The sequence below is a fragment of the Monomorium pharaonis genome, chromosome 4 (genome assembly GCF_013373865.1).
Source record: "Monomorium pharaonis isolate MP-MQ-018 chromosome 4, ASM1337386v2, whole genome shotgun sequence".
Lineage (NCBI taxonomy): Eukaryota > Metazoa > Arthropoda > Insecta > Hymenoptera > Formicidae > Monomorium > Monomorium pharaonis.
Window position 1 is genome coordinate 5,865,169 of NC_050470.1, and position 20,533 is coordinate 5,885,701.

General features: G+C 42.4%; 1 protein-coding gene across 3 annotated transcripts in view; it reads left to right on the forward strand.

The window, feature by feature from the left end:
- The window catches only part of LOC105833937 (protein Star), a 49,622-nt gene extending 29,336 nt beyond the window's left edge, over positions 1 to 20,286 (forward strand). The window contains exons 1-6 of one of the 3 annotated variants that reach the window (XM_012676050.3): positions 155 to 9,375; positions 12,579 to 12,770; positions 13,255 to 13,468; positions 14,490 to 14,654; positions 14,735 to 14,926; positions 15,349 to 20,286. In XM_012676050.3, the coding sequence (XP_012531504.2) occupies positions 9,371 to 9,375; positions 12,579 to 12,770; positions 13,255 to 13,468; positions 14,490 to 14,654; positions 14,735 to 14,926; positions 15,349 to 15,534 (954 nt within the window). In that variant the 5' untranslated portion in view covers positions 155 to 9,370 and the 3' untranslated portion in view covers positions 15,535 to 20,286. Of the gene's footprint in view, positions 1 to 154; positions 9,376 to 12,578; positions 12,771 to 13,254; positions 13,469 to 14,489; positions 14,655 to 14,734; positions 14,927 to 15,348 lie in introns of those variants that run through there. The other 2 variants (XM_028189198.2, XM_036285252.1) reach the window with 2 other exon arrangements.
- The last annotated feature ends 247 nt before the right edge of the window (positions 20,287 to 20,533 follow it).

Sequence of the window (20,533 nt, forward strand, 5' to 3'; positions counted from 1 at the left end):
CGCACGAGTGCCGCCGACGAGCGAGCGTTCCTCCGTGGCCGGTGCGGTGGTGAGTTTCGGGACGGGTGCTGGGGGCCGCCGCGCGTCTGCGCCGGGTTCGAAGCCGCGCCGCGTGCCATGTGGACAAGGGGATACGGATTGGACGAGGAAGGGGATGAGGGGCGAAGGGGTGGCGGCTCCGATGGAAACAGGAGGAGCGAACACGCCAGGATGCCCTGCAGGGCACCACACACTCGGTGTAACCTCGCTGGCCCTCGAAAGGAGGGTGCGCGCGGAAAGTACGCGACGCGAGAGGAATAAGAAGCGGGACGTAAAACGTTGGATAACCGGCACTTTCGCACTTCGATTTCCTGGAAGCGAACACGAGGGGATGAAAAATAAGATGTATATGCGCGATAAATTTATATATGTACACGCAGAATAACCGATCCCTGCGATCTCTTCAAGAATCGAAAGATATCGTATAAAAGGTATACTTATATATATTATGTATATCTGAAATATATATGCCATCATGTAAGAGAAACGAGAGAAACGGAATAATTTAAATATTCGGAGCAGCCGGCACTTTGCATAACTCGGTGCTTACGGCGCTCGAGAGAAATGGATTATAAAGATACGACGTAAGGGAAATAAAAGACACAGGCGAAGGAGGAATGTTCGGAAGAACTCTTTGTGTGTGCAATACATTCTCAAGTGGCGATACGTGAAAAATAACACAGCAAAGGGGGAGGCCGAGAGGGACAAGATAAAAATATTCAAAATATATGTATGCGACACACACACACACACACACACACACAGAATTTATTCACTTTACGCGAGAAACCGATGCTGAATATGGTGTAGAAATATTCTGTGCGTGAGGGCGTAAGGGCGTAAGAGAGAGATGGGGGTGTGGAGATGTAAGATAAACACTCGGACCCTTTTAGCCGACGTATCTAAATGGCTTCTGCCCCGGCACAAGCCATGGGCTACCAGAAAATCTTACTGCGTAAATTCTACCCACTTTCAGTATACGTCGCAGCGTTACTCCGTGCCCTCCGGACTCGGCGGTGCAGCTGTAGGTACTCGTTTCGTCGCGAAGGGTGGCGGACTGGTCGGGCTGTTTTCTCAATGTCACTGAATTCATGCCATCTGCCTCGCGCGTGTCGCGTGCGCGGCGCGTGAAACGATGTGGAGACGCAGAAAGCTACGACTCGTTCTTGATTTTCCGGAGAAATACAATCGCGAAAAGAATTCAATTTTGTCCCCCCCCCCAAAAATAAAAAAATAACTGTGACGATGAAACACGACATGGACAACTTCAATATTATTTTAACTTTTATTATAAATAAAGTGTAACTCCATTATCATTCTACTAACAATTCTACAGTCTGTAAAGGGATACAGCTTTGAAAAATATACGCAGTACAAAAGAATTATTTTCTATTCAGTAAAGTTACAATAGTAGTACTCACATTATTGACTTTTTTTAATTAACGTTCAGTGCCTTACATAGTGAAATTTATTTATAGACTTTCAAATCTCATAATTGCCATGATAACGGATCTTATTACAAATTTTAACATTTCTTTCACGTTAAAATCTTTAATGAATTAATTATTCATTATGAAAGAAATGTTAAAATTATTAAAATAAAAGGTAATAAAAATAAACGTCGTTAAAAAAATTTCAAAAAAAACTGAGAGGAACCCTTTTTTCTTGAAAGTTTCTGAGAATTTTTCCAGACTAAGAACATTATTTACATTTTTTAACGATGCTTCTTCTACAAAGTCATAAATTATTAAAGCTATATATTAATATTAATCTCGTATTCTGTTAACGTCGTGTCCAACGAAAATGATAACATCGCGAGATGAGCCGACAAATAGTCGGTTGTCGAATCGTTATTGTGGAAATCGCTAATGTTATTTTATCATGCAGTCGAATGAACTTTGATTATCTGGTTTTACAATCGGGAACGTTGTCATCGCCGCTTAATACGCATGAATCAATGGTAATAAAACGTTAATCTCTATAAAATCATCACGCATTATAAATTTTATTGCGACGCATTTACATTTCGCGTCACACATATCTACATAATTCTGCAGACACAGCGAGAGGTTTTAGCGGGCATAAAATCTGTCGATAAATCGAGAAGAGAAAGCAGAAAAAAATCGTTTTTTCTGGCATCGTGTTGCATAAGAAGGGTATTGTTTCCCGGTCTTTCAACAAAATTTCATAGCTTTAATTTTTAATTTTAATCTGCAGACAAATTAAGTCGAATAAAATTTCATTTTTCATTTTTCGAGACTATTTCCTTTTTAAATCATCGTATCATTTAAACTGATTAGATCAAATATATCGTAAAATTAGACAAAAAGAAATAAGATAAGAAAAATAATCAATAAGCATGTCAAGAGACGTGTGTCGACTGCTACTGAAATGTACTTTAATTCTATTGAGATTTTTGGGTCGCCCGATATTCGCATAAAGTCTGTAGGAGTCACCGCTTCCCGTAATAAAGTATAATGCAGATTCCGCGACGACGGCTGCATAGTTATTTCGAGTGTTCCTTCTCTGCGACGCTCGGATTCTTTCGGATTATTCCCGTCGAAAAAAAACCCGAGGGCTGCCGCAAACTCGGAAAAGTCATCCCGTTGTTATGCGACTGACGCGCCATTTCCACGCTCCTTTTCTTCTACCACGCTCGTTACCGCGCCCATTCGTTTTGTCCCTCGTGTCGCCCCGGGCTTTTCCTTCCACCACTCGCGGAAAGACGATCTCGTTATTCCGCGTTGAGCTCCTAAATAAAAAGTGCTTGCCTGCCTTTTCTACCGCGTCGCGCCGCGCGCCGCCCTGCCGCCGCCGGTCTCTTGAATTATGAGCGCGATCCATAAGCGTCCACCTTCGACGCGGCCGCCCTTTGTGAAAATTCGATACGTCGAATGCAATCACGTCGCCAAGGTCGCCGTATTTAGAATTTATCACCGCAATAAGGGAAACGTCACGCAAATGGGACACAGACGAAACCTCGAGTTCGATCAAATCTCCGACATTTGTAAAAATTGGCTGCGATTTGACGGGAGCAAACGGTAATGTCGGGCGAGACGCGTCAATTTAATTAGACTTCTTCGATGAAAATTCTTACGTGTTTAGCTTAACACATATGAATACGCGAACTGAAGAAATTCAATCGGGCCGACCAAATTTTCTCGTCGGCGTAATAGTTCGAAGTATCTGGAGTATAGACATGTCGAGCGACGTTACATTTTCATACGCTACACACGACGAGGGTCTGGAAGTTGCCGAAGTTATATCGGCTCCTCTTGACAGATGCACAGCGCGCTTGAAACAGACACCACGAACTTCACCTCCAAACTCATCCGCCATAAAGTCTAAAATTAAAATTCATTCCGCATTGATCAAGGAATCGCGCACGCCACCAGCCGCCTTTGTCCACCTCACCGGCGATGTTTCCGCGATACAAAGGGCGCAACTTACGGGATCAATAACATGCACAGCCGGCTGGCCGAGCTGGCGATGTCCGGCTTTCGAGTTAACGGGGCTTTTTATGCTGTTTCGCGCTAATTTTAGCCGCCGTTCGGCACAACCGCGCGCGCACACGCGGTCGCACTGCTCTCGATAAAGCAAAATCCGCCGGATGTTTTTCCGCTATCGAATAATTATTATACGTTATGATATGTATTACGTTTCACTAGCCTCATTAATAATTTGGAAACTGAATATTTTATCAAATGCGGCACCCGTCTACTCCGTTACGTATTCGCGCCCGAGTTTCCGCGCGCGTTAAGTTTCAAAGTTTATTTCCGACTGCGAAAGATCCCGGTAACGCTATACACGTTCCGAGATACAGTTTCGAGAAGCGCGGAAACTCGGGTTATACGAGTGGTAACAGTTAAAAATTAAATCACAACGTAAAATTACGTGTGGAACGGCTTCCGGGAGAATTGTCTGCTTTGAACTTCTGAGATAGCAGAACGTTGGCATTTGCGTGTGTATCGAGGGTTGCATTAGCGAAAAATGAATTATTTAGTATTCAGTCTTGTATGTACGTCTATTTGCAATTCTGCCTGATTCCGCAATTTCCGATTACGTGATCTCTTCAGCTGACAGATACATTTGCGAAAATAAATAAATAAGAGTACAGATATATCGCGTATATATATATATATATATGTTTAGTGAAAAGGTTGATCTGCATTCTCTTTGTACAAATCTTTTTTCAAAAGTAACGCAAGTACAAGAGTATCATTATCCGCGACGACGTCTTGCTTTATTTTGTTGTAACGTTATACAATACTCTTATTGTTAGCTTTATCGTAAGTAAAACTTTGACATTTACAAAGTATGAGAATGAAATAGAATCCGAAAGAACTGTGAAAAGTTTAATTAAAATCGGCGAGAGATATACGTGTTTAAGTGCTCGCGATATTTCTTTCCTAACTCCGTCCGTCGACAAACAATTCCCCTGATTAAAAACGTCAAAGGTTATTGTAGATAAAAAGAAGTCACGGCGGATTTCACAGACGATTCCGAGAGAGATCCGTGTTCGAGTCCCCCCATAAACACTGCGGCTACACTGAGCCCTGGAACCAACCGATCGAGCCTTTCCATTCACCTGGGTGGGAATGAGAGTCACTGGCCACTACCTGGCTAGGCGAGCGGAGAGTGTCCTCGTAAAAGCGAGAAAGAGATGAGGGAGGGGGAGAGAGAGAGAAAGAGAGAGGCGGCCCCGTCGGCTTGAAGGGGATAGTTGAGGACGGAGGTAGGCGGTGTTTTAAAGAAGGACACCCGATATAGGAGGCATTGTACTCGGCGAACGAGCAGCAAGCGCTTGGGTTCCAGGTGCTGGAGGGCAGTCGAGGCAGTCTACTCGCCACGAGCCCAGGGCACAGCAGTACGTTGCCTGCGCTTCCTCTTGGGCAGTTGCCCGTTCAGGTGCCATCCCGTGATAAACGTCACGCGAGTAAATCGCGACGAATCTCATCTCCGTCTCTTTCTCTCTTTCTCTCCGTCCCTCTGCTTCGAGTTCGGCAGAGAGGTTTTCCGTGAGAGAGAAAGAGAGAGAGAGGGAGAGCTCCGCGTGGGAGGCGAGGAGAGAAGACCAGCGTCAGACGGACGAAGGGGGGAAGAGAGAGAGAGAGAGAGAGAAAGAACTTCCTCCCGGTGGGTACTCTCGCGTGTCATCATCCGCGCAGTTGTCATAAACACTGTGGCAGTGCGAGTCCGTCGTCAGTGGGTCGAGTCATCACGAGCGGGAGTAATCTCGCTCGCTCATCCATCCGTCCGTCCGTTCGTCCATCCACGGGGGCCATCGCGGAGAGCGGCGAGTTCGCGCTAGCAGGAGCGAGCACCGCCGAGAGGGAAACCTGTTTGCGTGGACGATGCTCCGATCCTGACTGACGCGAGAGGATACGGCCGCCGCGGGTTCAGGTACGTGATGAAGAGTCGCTCGCATTCGGGCGCACGAACTAACAAAAAAAAGGGGAAGGGGGGAAGGAAAAAACAGCGAAACGTGCCTACGCAAGCCATCGTGCGTAATTGCGGTCGTGCAATAATGAAGAGATACGGGGGGTCCATCACCCAGGCGTCCTGCAGCGGCGGAGATAAAAAGGCGGCAGTTACAAACGTCAGTTAGTTTTAAGGATTTCCCACGTGAGGAATTTTTCGTTTTTTCCCTCCGAGCCGATGGTTCCTGCGTTCTGCGCTAAAGCGATCTGAAAGTCTAGCGCGCGTGCACAGTGTGGTTCACGCAGTCCGCGCGGAAATTAGTGAAGCGTGATATCGCGGTGTCTGTGCCTGCCCGCCTGTAACTACCTACGCGGTTCCCCACTCCCAGCGCATTCTCCGCGGCGCAAAGGTTTCTTTTTGTTTTTTAAATGAGAAGAAAATTTCGACCACGGTGAATCCGAGGTAATTCGGATTGTGTAGAATCCGCGCGGGGAGACGCGGATAAATTTTTTTCCCGTAAATATGCGAAGTGAGAAGGGTGAATCACCGCGCCGTTAAGTAATTCGACGAGATAAGTTATCGCGATCGTATAATTTGAGAACAGCCGATGAATAGGAGACACATCGCGTTGTAGTCGCGTTATAAACATAGCGCTATTAACAATTCTGTAATATATGTAGAGCGGAGCTCTGTCGCACTTTCTCTCGGTGTGATTCGCAGATAGAGTAGAAATTAAAAGAACGGCGGGTATTTTCAAGTATCATTTTAAGCTGTAAATAATTGGTAGTTTAATTATTTTGATGGAAGAAGCTTCCAATAATAAAGTTGATTATACATGCATAAACAGATATAAATTTCGATTTCCAATTAAAATAATCTCAATGGCGAATTCTTTGACGCGAACACGTGCACCGATTTACCATGCACAGGTTGTTTAATGTGAAAAGCACATCCGATTAAATCAGATCACGGTTCTCATTGAAAACGTAACTTTCTGTAAATATCGAAAAATCTATTGGCAAACATTTAAGTGAAGGAGAGATACTATTCTTTACTTTTATTTCTCCATCTTATCTCCGCTCATCGAAAAGTTCCTGCTTATCTTCGGAAAACTTTGCGAAATTATCTCCGAACCACGTCCCGAATACACGTACCAGTTATAACGAGCGAGACCGCGTTAAATGATGAGAGTGATGAAGATAGCGCGCTGGAAGCTAAATAAACCTATCGGTTCGCTAGTTTCACGTGATATTTTATCTACCAGCAAATCCGTCGGCTATGCCCGCGGCGAATTCGGTTGAATGCACTCTGGTGCGCGTGCACCGATGGTGTACAAGAGACCTATCGCGCACACATTTACCCACGTACTCGAGTATTCAGGTGAACCTGGCCTACGAGCGTTTCGATCACCGACGGGGGCGGACTCACGGCAGAAACTCTCTCGCCAAAAAGCGACAATGCCTACTGGTCGTTATACAATCATCGGATCGAACTGTTTTAGTCAATTTGTTCGCATCGGTGCGCGCTATTACCTCCAATCGACAGGTCCGAGGGAGGGACATTCGCGTACGCCAATTTCTTCTTTTTTTTTTCCTCCCCCGAGTTAACGACGCGGGACCAATAGCCGTCATTTCCGAACGTCACCGACTCCCCGAAGTAATGGAAATTCGGGGAAAGTTCCAATGCCGCGTCAGCACACGGTAACGGAAAAAAAAAAGAAACCCTCGATTCTCCCAATATTCGGGCGCGATGAAGTCGGGGGAGGGGGAAAAAGTCTCCGTTCGACGACTTTATTCCCCAACTTCGTCGCCCGAAGTATAATATTACGAGGAACGGGGTGATCTAATTACACTGTGCAGCGTGGTGCTCTTCCTCCTCTCCTCTTCTCTTCGTCGGCCCTTTCGGCGCGCGCCGCGCTCGCCGTCTGTCGCGGGGCCCAGTCGACATTGACGGGAACAGAAGTCCCGGGTGAAGAAACGCAAAGAACGGAGTGGGATGCAAGTGCGACGAGGACGGGTGACGACAGATGCGACGGCGACGGCAGCGGCGGCGGCGGCGGCGGTGGCGGCGGCGCCGACGTCGCCGCTGCAATGCGACATTCGACTATAATACACGACACACGCTTTCTCGGCTCGACGGCCGCCACAAGCGCGCCGGAACGCTCGTCTGTCGCGTCGCGCGGCCTCGGCGTCTGTCTCTTTGTCCCCGCCCGTCTTTCGCACACGGTCGTTGTCTCTCGCTCTCGAATCGATATATATGTATATATATATGTATATGTAATTCGATGTCGGCGAGGAAGTCGGCGACCGAGGAGACAGACGGAGCGAATCGCGCCGGCAGTGAGCGATCTGAAAGACGCTCCCCTCTATCCGTCGGGAATCCGCTGTCGGGGATTCCTCGGCTCGAGTGGTCCCGAGTACATTCCCCAGGGAAGAGGGAGGGGGAGGGGGGAGGAACCTCCTCGGAGAAGCGAGAGAAATCCGTCGATCGGCGTGGAATTCTTCGCGGCGGAATCGCTTCTTGCGGTCGGATCGCTCGATGTCTCACCGGTGATCGAACGTCCCCGAACTTCCGTTTGGGGAAGAGCGAGGAGAACGAGGTTTATTCGAATATTTCGCGGAATCCCGAGAACCGCGCGGGGGAATAATCCCGCGGCTCGTGCCGAGGAACACACGTGGAGGATCTTCGAGACGCCACGATAAATACGCGGGAGAGAAATCCGGCGAAGGGACCGCGGTGAATAACTACTGCTCTCAAGGGCTCGGTTCTATAAAAATCCGGCTGCATCGAGAGAAGCACGAGGAGAATCTTTCTCCTCCTCTTCCTCCTCCTCCAAAGGGACACAGCCGTGCAATAAAAAAGAGAAGGAAGGAAAAAAAAAGCAGCACGCACTCCGGAGAAAGAGAGGAGGAACGAAGAAAGGACTGCGAATGTTCTTCGAAGCGAATCTAGTCCTGCGTCAATCCAAGGAGAGACTTCAGGACTCCAATCAGGATAAATTATGTTCAAGTTTCTCCGAGAGAGAGAGAGAGACCCGATTTTTTCGCGAGGAGCACAAGTGGAGGCAATCAAGGATTAAAGGATGCTTAACTGATCTTACCTGGAGTACCCGAGTACAATTCGTTTGACCGAATTCATCCGAAAAATTGCTGCACAAGTCGCAGCATCGAGAAAGAGATCTCCACTTACCATCGAACTTTATTTCGAAGAATTGTAAATCGCTCGGGGAAATACGCTTGCTCTCGAATGTACCTCGAAAATTTCGAGAGTCTCGCTCGATGGAAAGGAAGACTGCACCGGATATTCGATTCGTTACATAACAAACGACCGCGAAAACAAAGGAGCCGCGACGAGCGAGCGAGCAAACTTGGGCTTCGATTGATCACTCTCCCGCTGACGCTCATCAGCGAAAAAAAAAGAAGAGATCTTCCCGTTGTAGCCTCGGAGAGGAAGGAGGGAGGGGTGCGTGGGGGAAATGATCCGACGCCGAGGCAAAACAACATTAGCGACGGCGACGGCGACGACACAACGAAACCGACACATACACACACACACACACACACACACGTACATTCCCACCGCGAAGGTCGAACCCACGTGACGCGGCTCGTTTAGCCGGCGCTACCAAATATTGTGGCCGCGGCGCGCGATACGTGACGCTCGCGAGACGTCAGACGTCAGTTAGTGATACGTGAGACGCGTGTCGCGTGTCGAGGAGGAATACGCGACGACGTTATCGGCGTGCGTAAAGAGGAAAGAGAGCGCGTGCCTCCGCTGTCGCGCGCGGGGGATGACGAGTGCGCTCGCACGTGGACGTGAGAACGATAGTGATAGTGCGTTATCGCGGATGATACTTAAATGATCCCCGCGGAGTTTCGATTGCACGGATAAGAGAGTACGGAAGCCGAAAATGAAGTGAGTAAATATACGAATTACATGGGAGTCACAAAGGGCCCGACTTCACTTATCTCATAATAAGTCCGTCTAATTTGCATCGGTGCGATTCGATCGAACGTTAACTTTTCAACTTACGAGCCTAAAAGTGTGCGACAAATCCGTAGAATATGATGAAAATTAGAAGGAAGGTTTGCTCGGGACTGTAAACGTGGAGGAAGCCACGTAGCTTTGCCGTTCCCGAAACACAATCTTCGACGGAGACTGTTTATTTTCAATAACTCAAAATAACTGTTGACATTTCGACGATCTTTACAAGACTGCCTTTGTGCCGATTAATCGAATAGAGTAAGTTTTGCTGTTTAGATCGATTCCCATCTCAATTTGGATAAGGAAATTTGATGAAGTGAGCGCAGCACTCGCTTTGTCTTCGCTTAAAGTTTTGCAGTGAATTAGTGGCGAACCTCTAGCTGATACTCATGAAGTTGACGCGAAGTTCGTATTGGCAAACCTTGCTTTAACAGTGTGAGACAAATAACGGATTCGACATTGTATCACATGCCGCGGGACACACTGAAGTTACCCACCACGTGGACGTCCGAGAAACTATTTCTGTAAATTCTGATGAGAGGAGATATTATTGATTCGCGGTGGTCCATTTTTTTTCGTTTAAATTAGAATGTTTTTTTTCCCATTTGATAAAATTAACGCGAGAGAGAGAGAGAGAGAGAGAGAGAGAGAGAGAGAGAGAGAGAGAGAGAGAGAGAGAGAGAGAGAGAGAGAGAGAGAGAGAGAGAGAGAGAGAGAGAGAGAAAGAGAGAGCAAGCGGATATTTTATTTATTTTACAAAATTGGCGAAATGCAGCAATTTTGTAAAATAAATAATAAAAAGTTATTTGTTCAGCAACTTAGAGAGCAAAAATACTAAAAAATATTGCGCGTTTGTGTTTTATATATTCTATCAAGTAATATAGATACGGAATAAAATAAAAATACAATACAAAAATTTAATCTAAAGGGTGAACTAATAACTTGAATGACTTCGAAACTATAAGATTAAAAGAAAACTTTATCTAACAAAAGTTACGTAGTACAGAAACGATCGTCTTATAATGATAAAATGCTTTTTTCTAAATGAAATAAGTTTGAGGATCTAAAGGTCATCTTTATTTTTTTAAAATTGAAATTACGTTTTTTACAAGACAACATGACTTCTTCTATAATTATTTACACATAAAAGTAGAATATTAAAGTAGAATTATGATAACCTACGAGATATTATTTTTTATTCTGTCATTTGATACATATAAAATATTTTTGCGTTTTAAAAGTTTAGATTTCTACGTTTCAAAAGGTTGACAAAACAAACGACATAACTTTACAAAACAATATATATGAACGTCTAGAAAACAACATTTGTGACACTGCATTTTTAGAAAGCAATGAACACAATGGATGTCCACAAAAAACAGCATTTGTGACACTGCATTTTCTTCATATTTCATTAAAAACAAATGCTCTTAAAACCACGGAAAATATTTGTTCTGCTCAGGATAAAGATGCTGTTTTATAAAACATGCAAAATGTGATTTCGGAGCTTTTATCTTTCAGCACAACGACATTTAGTCATATGTTCCAAGGAAGACAAAAATGTCCTCTATGCTTTGGGCTGGAAAAATCTCTTGTAAATTTTTTAAACTATTCTCGGATCTAACTTTCCATTACGGAATATAACCCTTTGGATTACTTGTTTCGTCCCAGGTTGATACTTGACATTTTAAGATAATGGAAGAGGTTTAAAAAATTTTTAAAACTTTATAAACTCCAAACTACCAAGTTTTTTCTCCACGGGAGTATTTGTCAGCTGCTTGATAAATGGGACGAAGTTATAGAAAATAATGAAAATCATTTCAAACGTAAAACCTCTGTTTTTTGCGAATAAATTTTTAGTTTTGAAGGACATCGAATTAATTTGCATATCTAATACTTTTATGCACAGAATAACAAGATGAATCGATTAGTGTAAAAAAAAGACATATGCATAGTTGCTTTCCAAAAAAATATGTATCCAAAAAAGAAAATTGCATTTGACAAATTTTATAATTTTTAAAAAATTATAGTTATAATTGCTTAATTCAAGATACTTAAAGTGATAAATTATTGCCTTACCCTGTGTGATAAAAATATATGTCGAGTAGAAACATCGGAAAAGAGAGATGAATTTCTATTTGGTAAAATATTTTTCTTAGAGTTACGTCTGATATATGTAATAAATGAAATATAATCCAAACGATGAGGGTCTTCCTTTGTCTCGAATCCTTAGGCGTGCGTTCACTTGAACGAGACTGAAAAAATGCTGGTTAGAAAGTGCAGAGTGACTCATGCGTATACCTTGCATGCATTGTTGCACGCGTATTTACAGAGTGTCCCAGAGGATACATCTATCTGAAAGTTATTTCTTTTGAATGGATATTTTTTTGAATCTTTTTTGAAACTGCTTTCGGGATATCATCTTTTATAATTTTTGAAATGTTTTAAGATACACTATTTTCTCAAATTCTACAAATTTTTCTTCTATTTTTCTTTCCAATAATATCCGTTGACTCAGAATAATACTCTAATTTTCTTAGTCAATGGTTTCTTAATCCTCTAATACTGATGTCAAAGTCTGTAACACAATTAGTGATTCTGAATTTGAGTCATTTAATGTATGTAGACTGATGTAGACGCTAATTAATTTCAAAGAATCAAAACGTTGACAAAACAGACGACATAACTTTACAAAGCAATAAACACAATGGACGTCCAAAAAACATGAATATAATTCATGTTAAAAAGAATGAATACTAAATTTCTTTTTATAACAATTAGATTTATAAATGACGGTAGCTCCATCGTAGACCCATCGTCAGCTTCAAAAGGTTAATCCTTTTATATTTCTTTAGATTAGCTAAACTGGAAAATTAATGGAATTGTATAAAAAACTTTCTGCCGCTCACTGTTCCTTTGACATTCGTGAAATATGAAGTTCCAAATTAAAGGATCGTAAAAGTCTCTGTTTACGTGCCGCTCGACTAAATCCCGGTATTAAAAACGCCCTTCGGAGAATAGGCTCGAAAATTCTTCGTGAAATGTGTCAAAAGCCGTTGGGATATTTTATCATGGATGTCTCTTTCACCGTGATTTGCATGAAGCGCGTGTTTACACGTTCGTTGTTTCCGTAGAATGGCTCCCGCAGGGAAACCTTCATCAAACGGAGATCAACTACCGACCGTAGGGCCTATCCTGACCGGCACGTTGTTTGTCAATTACAAAAGGACCTGGTTGAGAAGAGTGGCTCCCTTTTTGGCATTTCTTGTCGCCTTTTCCACCGCTATGATTCTGCTCCTCGTTTGGAGCGAGGCAGCGTCTATGAGGTAAATTGTCGTTTAATTCTTTTGCAAACTAAATGTTTTTATCATTAATAGAAAAATGTGGATTTTCGTTATTCGGATATCATTAGAAATCTTTTTTATTTTTTTTTATTTTTTTACTTTTTTATCGAGGTCGTTTTCACTCCTAATGCCAAGAGAGACGAGATGATGATTCTTGTCAAAGAACGAGAAAAATCTACTCTTTGAGCTTTCACAAAACGTTCGACGCGACGTACAATCTCATTATCGAAGTTTTTCACACTGCACTTTTAATTACTCCAAATCTCACGTGCTTCACTCGTACAGTGAAATCCCGCCACGATTTACACGTAGAAGTGATCGGATTTCGGTGAGCTCGTGTGGAAATTCATACTCCTCGCTTCTTTTTTTTGCTCCGTTGCCGAGAGGATTATACGATCGAGCACCAGATTATGCAGGATTGAACACCACTGGTGTTATGTAGCTTAAAGCGGACGTTCCGTTACAGGAGACAAGCGTTCGACGCGAACATGACCAGGGACTACGTGCTCGACAGCGTATCGATGGACAATCCGCAATTGGTCGCGTACATACGACAGGTGCATCTGAAACCGACGACCCATCAGGATCCGTTGAACGCCAATCAGACGTCGGAAGAGAAGTACGTGGCCACCTTGTCGCAGGGCAAGCGCGAGGGTATCTACGCGGAGTACATCAGCAGGGTGAGAGATCTTTCGTTTTAAACGCGAACGTGATTAATGTTTCACGTGTCACCGTTGTGCACATCGAGAGAGCCTCATCCTTCCTATGTGTCGACATAATATCTCTTTGTTCGTAAAATTCGCGCGGTTTATGGACAGTGAAGAATGACCCGCGTGACACGAGATGTTCTCAAATCCTTAATTACTGGCAGAATTCTCGATCGTTCAATTTTCATGACCTTTCATTAATTAAACAGCCGGACTATCGACAATTCCCGAGGTAAGTAAGGGACGAGGTTGATGAGGTTTTCGCGGAGCAAGTGCTCCGTAATTAAATAATCGCGTTTTGTAATTTACTTTTCAAGTGCTTTTTAAACTTTAGTTTTTAGTTTTAATTATTAAAATACATAATTAGTTTGAATTGAGATACGTAATCGAGTATTAAAAAGTTAGAACAATTGATGATTCTCCGTAAAATTTCTTTAGGAAACCCTTAATATGAATTTCTTTGCTCGTTAAAATTGAAATTAAAAATTAAAATTTTCTAGATATTTTTATATATTAATACGTTTTTGTGAATTTTTGCGAGCGTATGCGAGACGTGATACATGATACGAAAGTTTACGGGCGTGTTTTTCAATAGGCACCGAATTAAATCCCCTTGAGGGAAAATTTACTCTTGCATTACGCGCTTCTCGCATCTTATCAAGTTTTGGGATTAAAATTAGAGCTAAATATACCGGTGCCTCAACAGTCTTGAAAGTCCGCTTTAGATATCGCACAGACTGCGCTAACAATCCTTTATCGTCCACGATAGTGCACCGTAACATTAGCGAAACACGCAAAAGTAGCGGATCTCCGTTGGCACGCAACCAGTTAAAAATAGGTGAACGAGAGATAGATGAGCTTTGATATCTTTCCACGCCTTTTCCAATTCATCTTATCCATCAGAAGGGACTAGAATTAGGCCGACGTCTAGAATTTACCTCCCTATCGTGAATCCGTCACCAATAATCATCGCCGGATGTCATCGCTCTTTCAGACGGGCGCGATTTCTAGTACGGCCTGGCTGGAGTCCAACCTGAGCTGGCAAGGTGTTCTGATACTCACCGAGCCTAAGAGCTTCTTTGAAGCGCAGCGCAGCACCAGACATCCGCGATCGAGGGTCATCCACGCCTGTCTCAGCACGGACACGGATACCAAAGAGGTGAGAAAGGGATGAGGTCGTTGGCGACGACGAGTCGAATCCGACAAGAGTACGCATCTCTCACGCGCACGGTATTGCAGATAAAGTACCACCAGGAATCGGAGGTCCAGGTCACCAAGCTGGGCGACGGTCCTAATAGCCTCGTGTCGTCGGACACCGATGTGCCTACCACTAGACTCAAGTGCTTTCCTCTCTATAGCGTACTGTTGGCGTACAATGCCACGTCCTTGGATTATTTAAATCTAGACAGTCCCGATGCTCCCGATGGCCAGGTAAATAACATAAATTTAATAACTTAGTGATCCCCTCGAAACAACATTTTGCGATATTTTTTTCAATTGTAAACTTTATTTTGAAAATAAATTGAACATTTATATTTACTTGTTTGTTTAGAAGAATATATAAAAATGTACTTATTTACTTTACGCGTACTTTTGCTTACATTTGCCATTTTTATTAAAAAAGAACTAAATATAGTTTTATGATAATTATCTCGAGATTTAAATTCCTTTTTAATTAACTACATTACGCCAAAAATATTCGCCGCGTTTTTTCAATTATAAAATGAAAAATTTCATGCTTGGGATGCATGTGTTAGCTTTAGAATTGCAATCGATCGGAAAGTTATAAAAATATAAAGCCGGTGATAAACGTCGTAATAGCTTGCCGTAAGGGTGATTGAAAATTATCGCAGGTACTCGACACCATCCCATGGGACATCATAAGAATATCGATACTGTCAATACGGTGGAGTCCCCATCACAGCGAGGCGGAGACGAAAAGCTTCATCGACAAGATGATCAGCCGGAGGTACAAACACGTACATACGACAGACACCGGAAAGTACATTTTCCTGTACGATACTCGCCTTAAAATTTGATCATTGACTCTCAGGTTATAGACTGGTCTGCGCCCGTATCGCAGGATATATATAAAATAATATATAAATTTCAAGCGACTCGATATCCCACCGCGTTTTCGATCCGTTTCTTAATATGTATTTTATTTCGTCTCCCCCTCCCGCCTTAGAAGTATTTCTTTTGATCGGGGAAGCGCGATCTTTCCGTTCGATCTCGCGTAAAGGAACGACTCGTCGCGGTATCAAGGATTCCGAAAGTAATCGATCGCGAAATTCGTTCTCCGCCGTTTTTTGTTAGCCTCGCTCCTTGCCGTGGGACGTTCCCAAAGGTGAAGCTTGTTGCTCTCGCGATAACGAGTCCACTGATAACAATCGTTCGATCGAATCTCGAGGGACTGATGGGTTCAAGAATTCCACTACAGTGCTACTCGAAAGTGCTACGACTGTACCATATTTTGAACGGTTTAGCTTGTTTAAAATTGAGAGTAAAAATTGTAAAAAGTGGAGTTGAAGATTCAGGATTTCTCTCCTTCGGTTTCCAGAAACCGTTCAAGAATCCCAAGTTCCGAATCAAAGTTAAAAACATTGAGATCAAATTTCGAAGGGTAGCTTCAGGTCGAAGTTTCAACTTGAGGTTTGAGTGTTCTGATTTTAACGTCCCTCCTCGCGCGGCTTTAAATCGCATGAAATCTAAGAACACTCGAGTTCCCACATCTGGTCTCCTTACGAGAAGCATCTCCTATCTCCACCGAAGATCAAATTGTAATTCTGAACCTGCGGACACGAATTTCGTTGACTTCGAAGAATCGAAGACTCGGATTTGCCCTCCCTCCTCCCCGGCATTCCTGATACACACGCGTGTCGAGCGCCAACAGTAATTAATTACGGAATGCGTAAGATTCCTCTTAGCGACGCGGACAAATTGTGGTGATGTTTTGCGAGCGCACGTATATATGTTGCGGCGGTCATATACGGCGGAAATACGTGAGTCACGTGCAAGTTAAATCCGCATTGGATCGAGACGTGACTCCCCGCGTCTTACGCTTGTGTGTATCTTATCGCAAGACGTGCTATAATTTCTCTCACTTTTTTTTTTTGGTTTTCAGTCGTGATTTTTTGCATATTGATAATTACAGACGGAGCGGTTTTTTTTTTTAATTTTTTTTCTCTTCGTACAGATGACGCGTATGCAACAATGAGATCTCACTCGTCGGTACTCCTACGACGATGTCCCGTTTTCCTTTCGCGATAACGTCGACTTTAAGATCGCGCGGCACCGTTACGTAGCACTATTTATTTCGTACGTATCGTACACGCGAATGATCAAATGGATGATTTGCACCAGTGATTATTACAAATTATTTAAGTATTTAAGTATTTACGCAATAAAAATAAGAGGAATGTCCGAACTAGAGAAGGTAGTTGAGATTCATAAATGTACACGTGACAGTTGGTGTCATTTTCCGTTTGACCCTACACCGCAAACTGATACTTTTAACTGCAATCCTCCACATGTTCGTAGATCGAACGATGTACGACAGGAAGAATTGTTGGATACAGGATACCTGCCCTGATCTCCGTTCTCTATCGTTTACCGTTTCTCCATTTTCGTATCAATGGAAAGTAACGTGATCCAAAAAGTGTGAGATTGGCGACATTTTCACGCGACGAATATTCAAAATTCACTTTTTTTTTGCCTCCTGCCGCGGACGTCGAGTTTGCTCAGGCGGAACGTAACGTAAGATTAGTTTTACGTTAAAAGAAAAGAAAGAGAAATGTAAGAGCTGCTGAGACAGCAGTGAAAAAGCGAGAAATTAATTCCACCGTACCTGAGTTAAATGACGCTTCGTTTAATCTTGTCTCCCTGTAATGTTTCTCCCTCCCCCTCTCCCTCCCCCTTTGCGTAAGGAAAACGTGCGAATACGATCGTTGCGGTGCAGGAATACATCGACGTCGGATATTTAAAGCTTTCTAGAGATCATGGAGCAGGGATTCTCGCCGAACGAGGACTCCGGGATCCAGGATCTAGTAATTCGGAGAGATTTGAGAGACCGATCGCTTAATGGTCCGAGAAAATCCACTCAAAAAAATCCGACTCGGGGGATAAATCCCGCTCGGGGGAGAGCGAACTGAGGTTTCCAAGCGTTCACGTCGTCCGATTTCTTTCCAGGAAATACACCAAAAAAAAAAAAGGAAAAGAAGCGAGAGAGAACCTCGTCTCTCTCGTACGATTTTACGTTTTTTTTTTTTTTAATTTTAAGATAACATAGTAACGAAGATAGTAACGATAACCGAGCGTTTTACGCAGGACACGCAGCGATTTTACTTTTTAAGGGACATTGAACGCGTGTCCGGACGTCGCCGCCCGCACGCGCGGCGATGCGCGTTATCACGTACGATAAAGCGGAGTTAGCTAATCCGAGATGTCTCCCGGGTTTTTCCGCATTCGCGTTGACAACTAGAAGTAGCGACCGTCCGAATCTCACGGTGTAATATATTTAATAACGTTGTAACGCGAAGCTTCTCTTCATGCGTCAATCCGTATCGATCGAGCAGTTCAGATTGGATGGTAAAGCTGTAATCCACATGATCAATTTGATCTACGCGTTGATCGCGGAACTCGAAACGGCACACTCGCTATTTAGTGCGCTACACGTGCGACGCAGAATGGAAAACGCGTAAATACCTAATGCACAGGCCTTATTAGCGCGTAAGGTGATATTTTCTTAAAACGTTCTATACGGTAGTGATAAGTAACGCCAACCCGCGTAAGTGATCCTCGCGTTTAAATTAAGTTATATCTTTACTCGTGATACGCAAAGAGATATTAAATAGCTAATTAGATTCTCCTTTGTCTTACGTTAATCGCAAATTATAAACCGTTGGCGATATAAGAATATCCGATTATTTCTGTACTGAATGTCTATTTTTGAATGAGAGTATATTCTTCGGGAAGAAAATTATTTTGCTTTTGAATGTTAAGTTTTATTCCCTGAAATTCCTCCGATCTTCATTTGCGACAAATTTTCGTTTACCAAAAATCGCGTAATTTACGATTTCCGAAGATATAACGTAAGCCTAATTATCGTGCAAAACGCAAAAGATACATGTGCACAAAAGAAATAAGAATACATGTATCTAAATGAAGGTATTGCTTTATTTCGAGTTGTACGATAATTCCGACACGCGAGAACCATTTACATTCGTGACGCAAGTTTAACGCTAAAATGATATGCAATTATGATAATCTAAGCAGTGATTTTTATCAATTTTTCATTTCCTAATGGATTTATTAAATTGCACATTGGATAATCAACAATGAAGATGAGGTGCCTTTAGCGTTAAATATGTAACGTTACGAAAGCGGGTTTTTGACTTAAAATCCTATTGACGCGTTATTGCGATTACATGGTTTATTAGAAACAATCAATATGACAGATACTTAATAATGCGATTTTCTTTGCATCGATCATAGCTTCGTTGCGACGATCATCATATTACTTTCATTGTTAATCGCGCAAAGTGAGACACGCAGCATTTGAATTTTCGCAAAATGCAATATTCGCGAAGCAGACATCTTCTTCTCATCAAGGAATTTGGTTTCGAAATTTCATGGTAGAACAATCGGAAGTCTTGAAATTTACGGTCTCTTGACATTTATCTTATAAATCCAATAATTCTTAAGGGGATACTGGAGTGTTCCTTGATCAGGATTGATAATGTAGAGTCATTCGTGCACATTATTAATAAGATTTCGTATGTATTTCCCTATATAAATTTGGAAATTTTTTTCTAGAATTAATTACACGTATTAATATCAGTTTGTGAATTGGACTTTATAAATTTTATTTTATTTTTTGAAATATCTATAAATACATGTCAAAAATTTTATGAAAGCCCTACATAGTTTTTTTTATAAAAAATTATTAAAATAACACTTTTTCCGCTCAGATGAATGTTTCCCCTTAAGAATTCAAGATTTCAGTACAAGATTCGTAAATTTTTTAAGGCTGAATAGTAAAAGCTGTTGCACCTGGAATCACAATTGTAGTTTTGGATCCGTAGAATCTTTCCTTTGCTATTTATTTTTTTTCGTACAGATGGAACTTTATTATTTAAAAGTCACATATCAGCATAATGTATAAGCATAATACTTAGTTTTTAATTAATTATCGTGATTAATTAATTTAATAAAGTAAGTATTTAAATAGTAGACGTTCCTCTTACTGGTTATGAATAAGTGATAATATTATAGTGGTCCAAGTGTAATTAGATTCTGGGGGCGAAAATTTTGCTGTGCTCCTAAACAAACGCGTGAACATATATTTACAACCGCAACCTAAAGTTACAGAGACATACAATTCCGTTGTTTCATTTGGCGGATAAATTTTGGATTGCACAACTGTTCAATTACTGCGCACTCGCGGATATGCACTTATGCGGATCTAGCTGCGTGGCTACGCGACTTCATTTCATAACTCGTAAGAATAATCCGCTTTCCTTGCCGCTTTACCGAAAACCATTCCATGACTATTAATTCACATATCTCTTTTTCTCTCGCCAGAGTGCCTGTATGCAGTAACGACTTCGTTGTAGTATACCTATGCGTTTTTTCGATAGATCTTCTTCCACCTTTGTTTATACTTTTTTTACAACGTATTGTAACTCATAGGTTTGACGTGACGAATAAGGCTGCTCGCGTATTTTCTGTTTTGCGAAGAGCGGCCAAATCCTTTCGAAGGAGCAATAAATTTGGATATTATATTTTGAAAAGTGACAGATTATTCCTTAACCCTCACTCCCTATAAGTTTACTTAGGAAGTTCTGCTTTAATATTCATTTTCTTTTCATATTTTTTAAAAGGAAGACTTCTTAGTCTCATGGCAGAAGCGTGATGACCCCTCAACATATTTCTATGATGTGCGCTTTCTATAATTTACACAAATATACAGGGACCTACAGATTAACGTTGGTTCCGAATAGCCTAATTAGACGGGTATTCATGGCAAGATACTCTCGC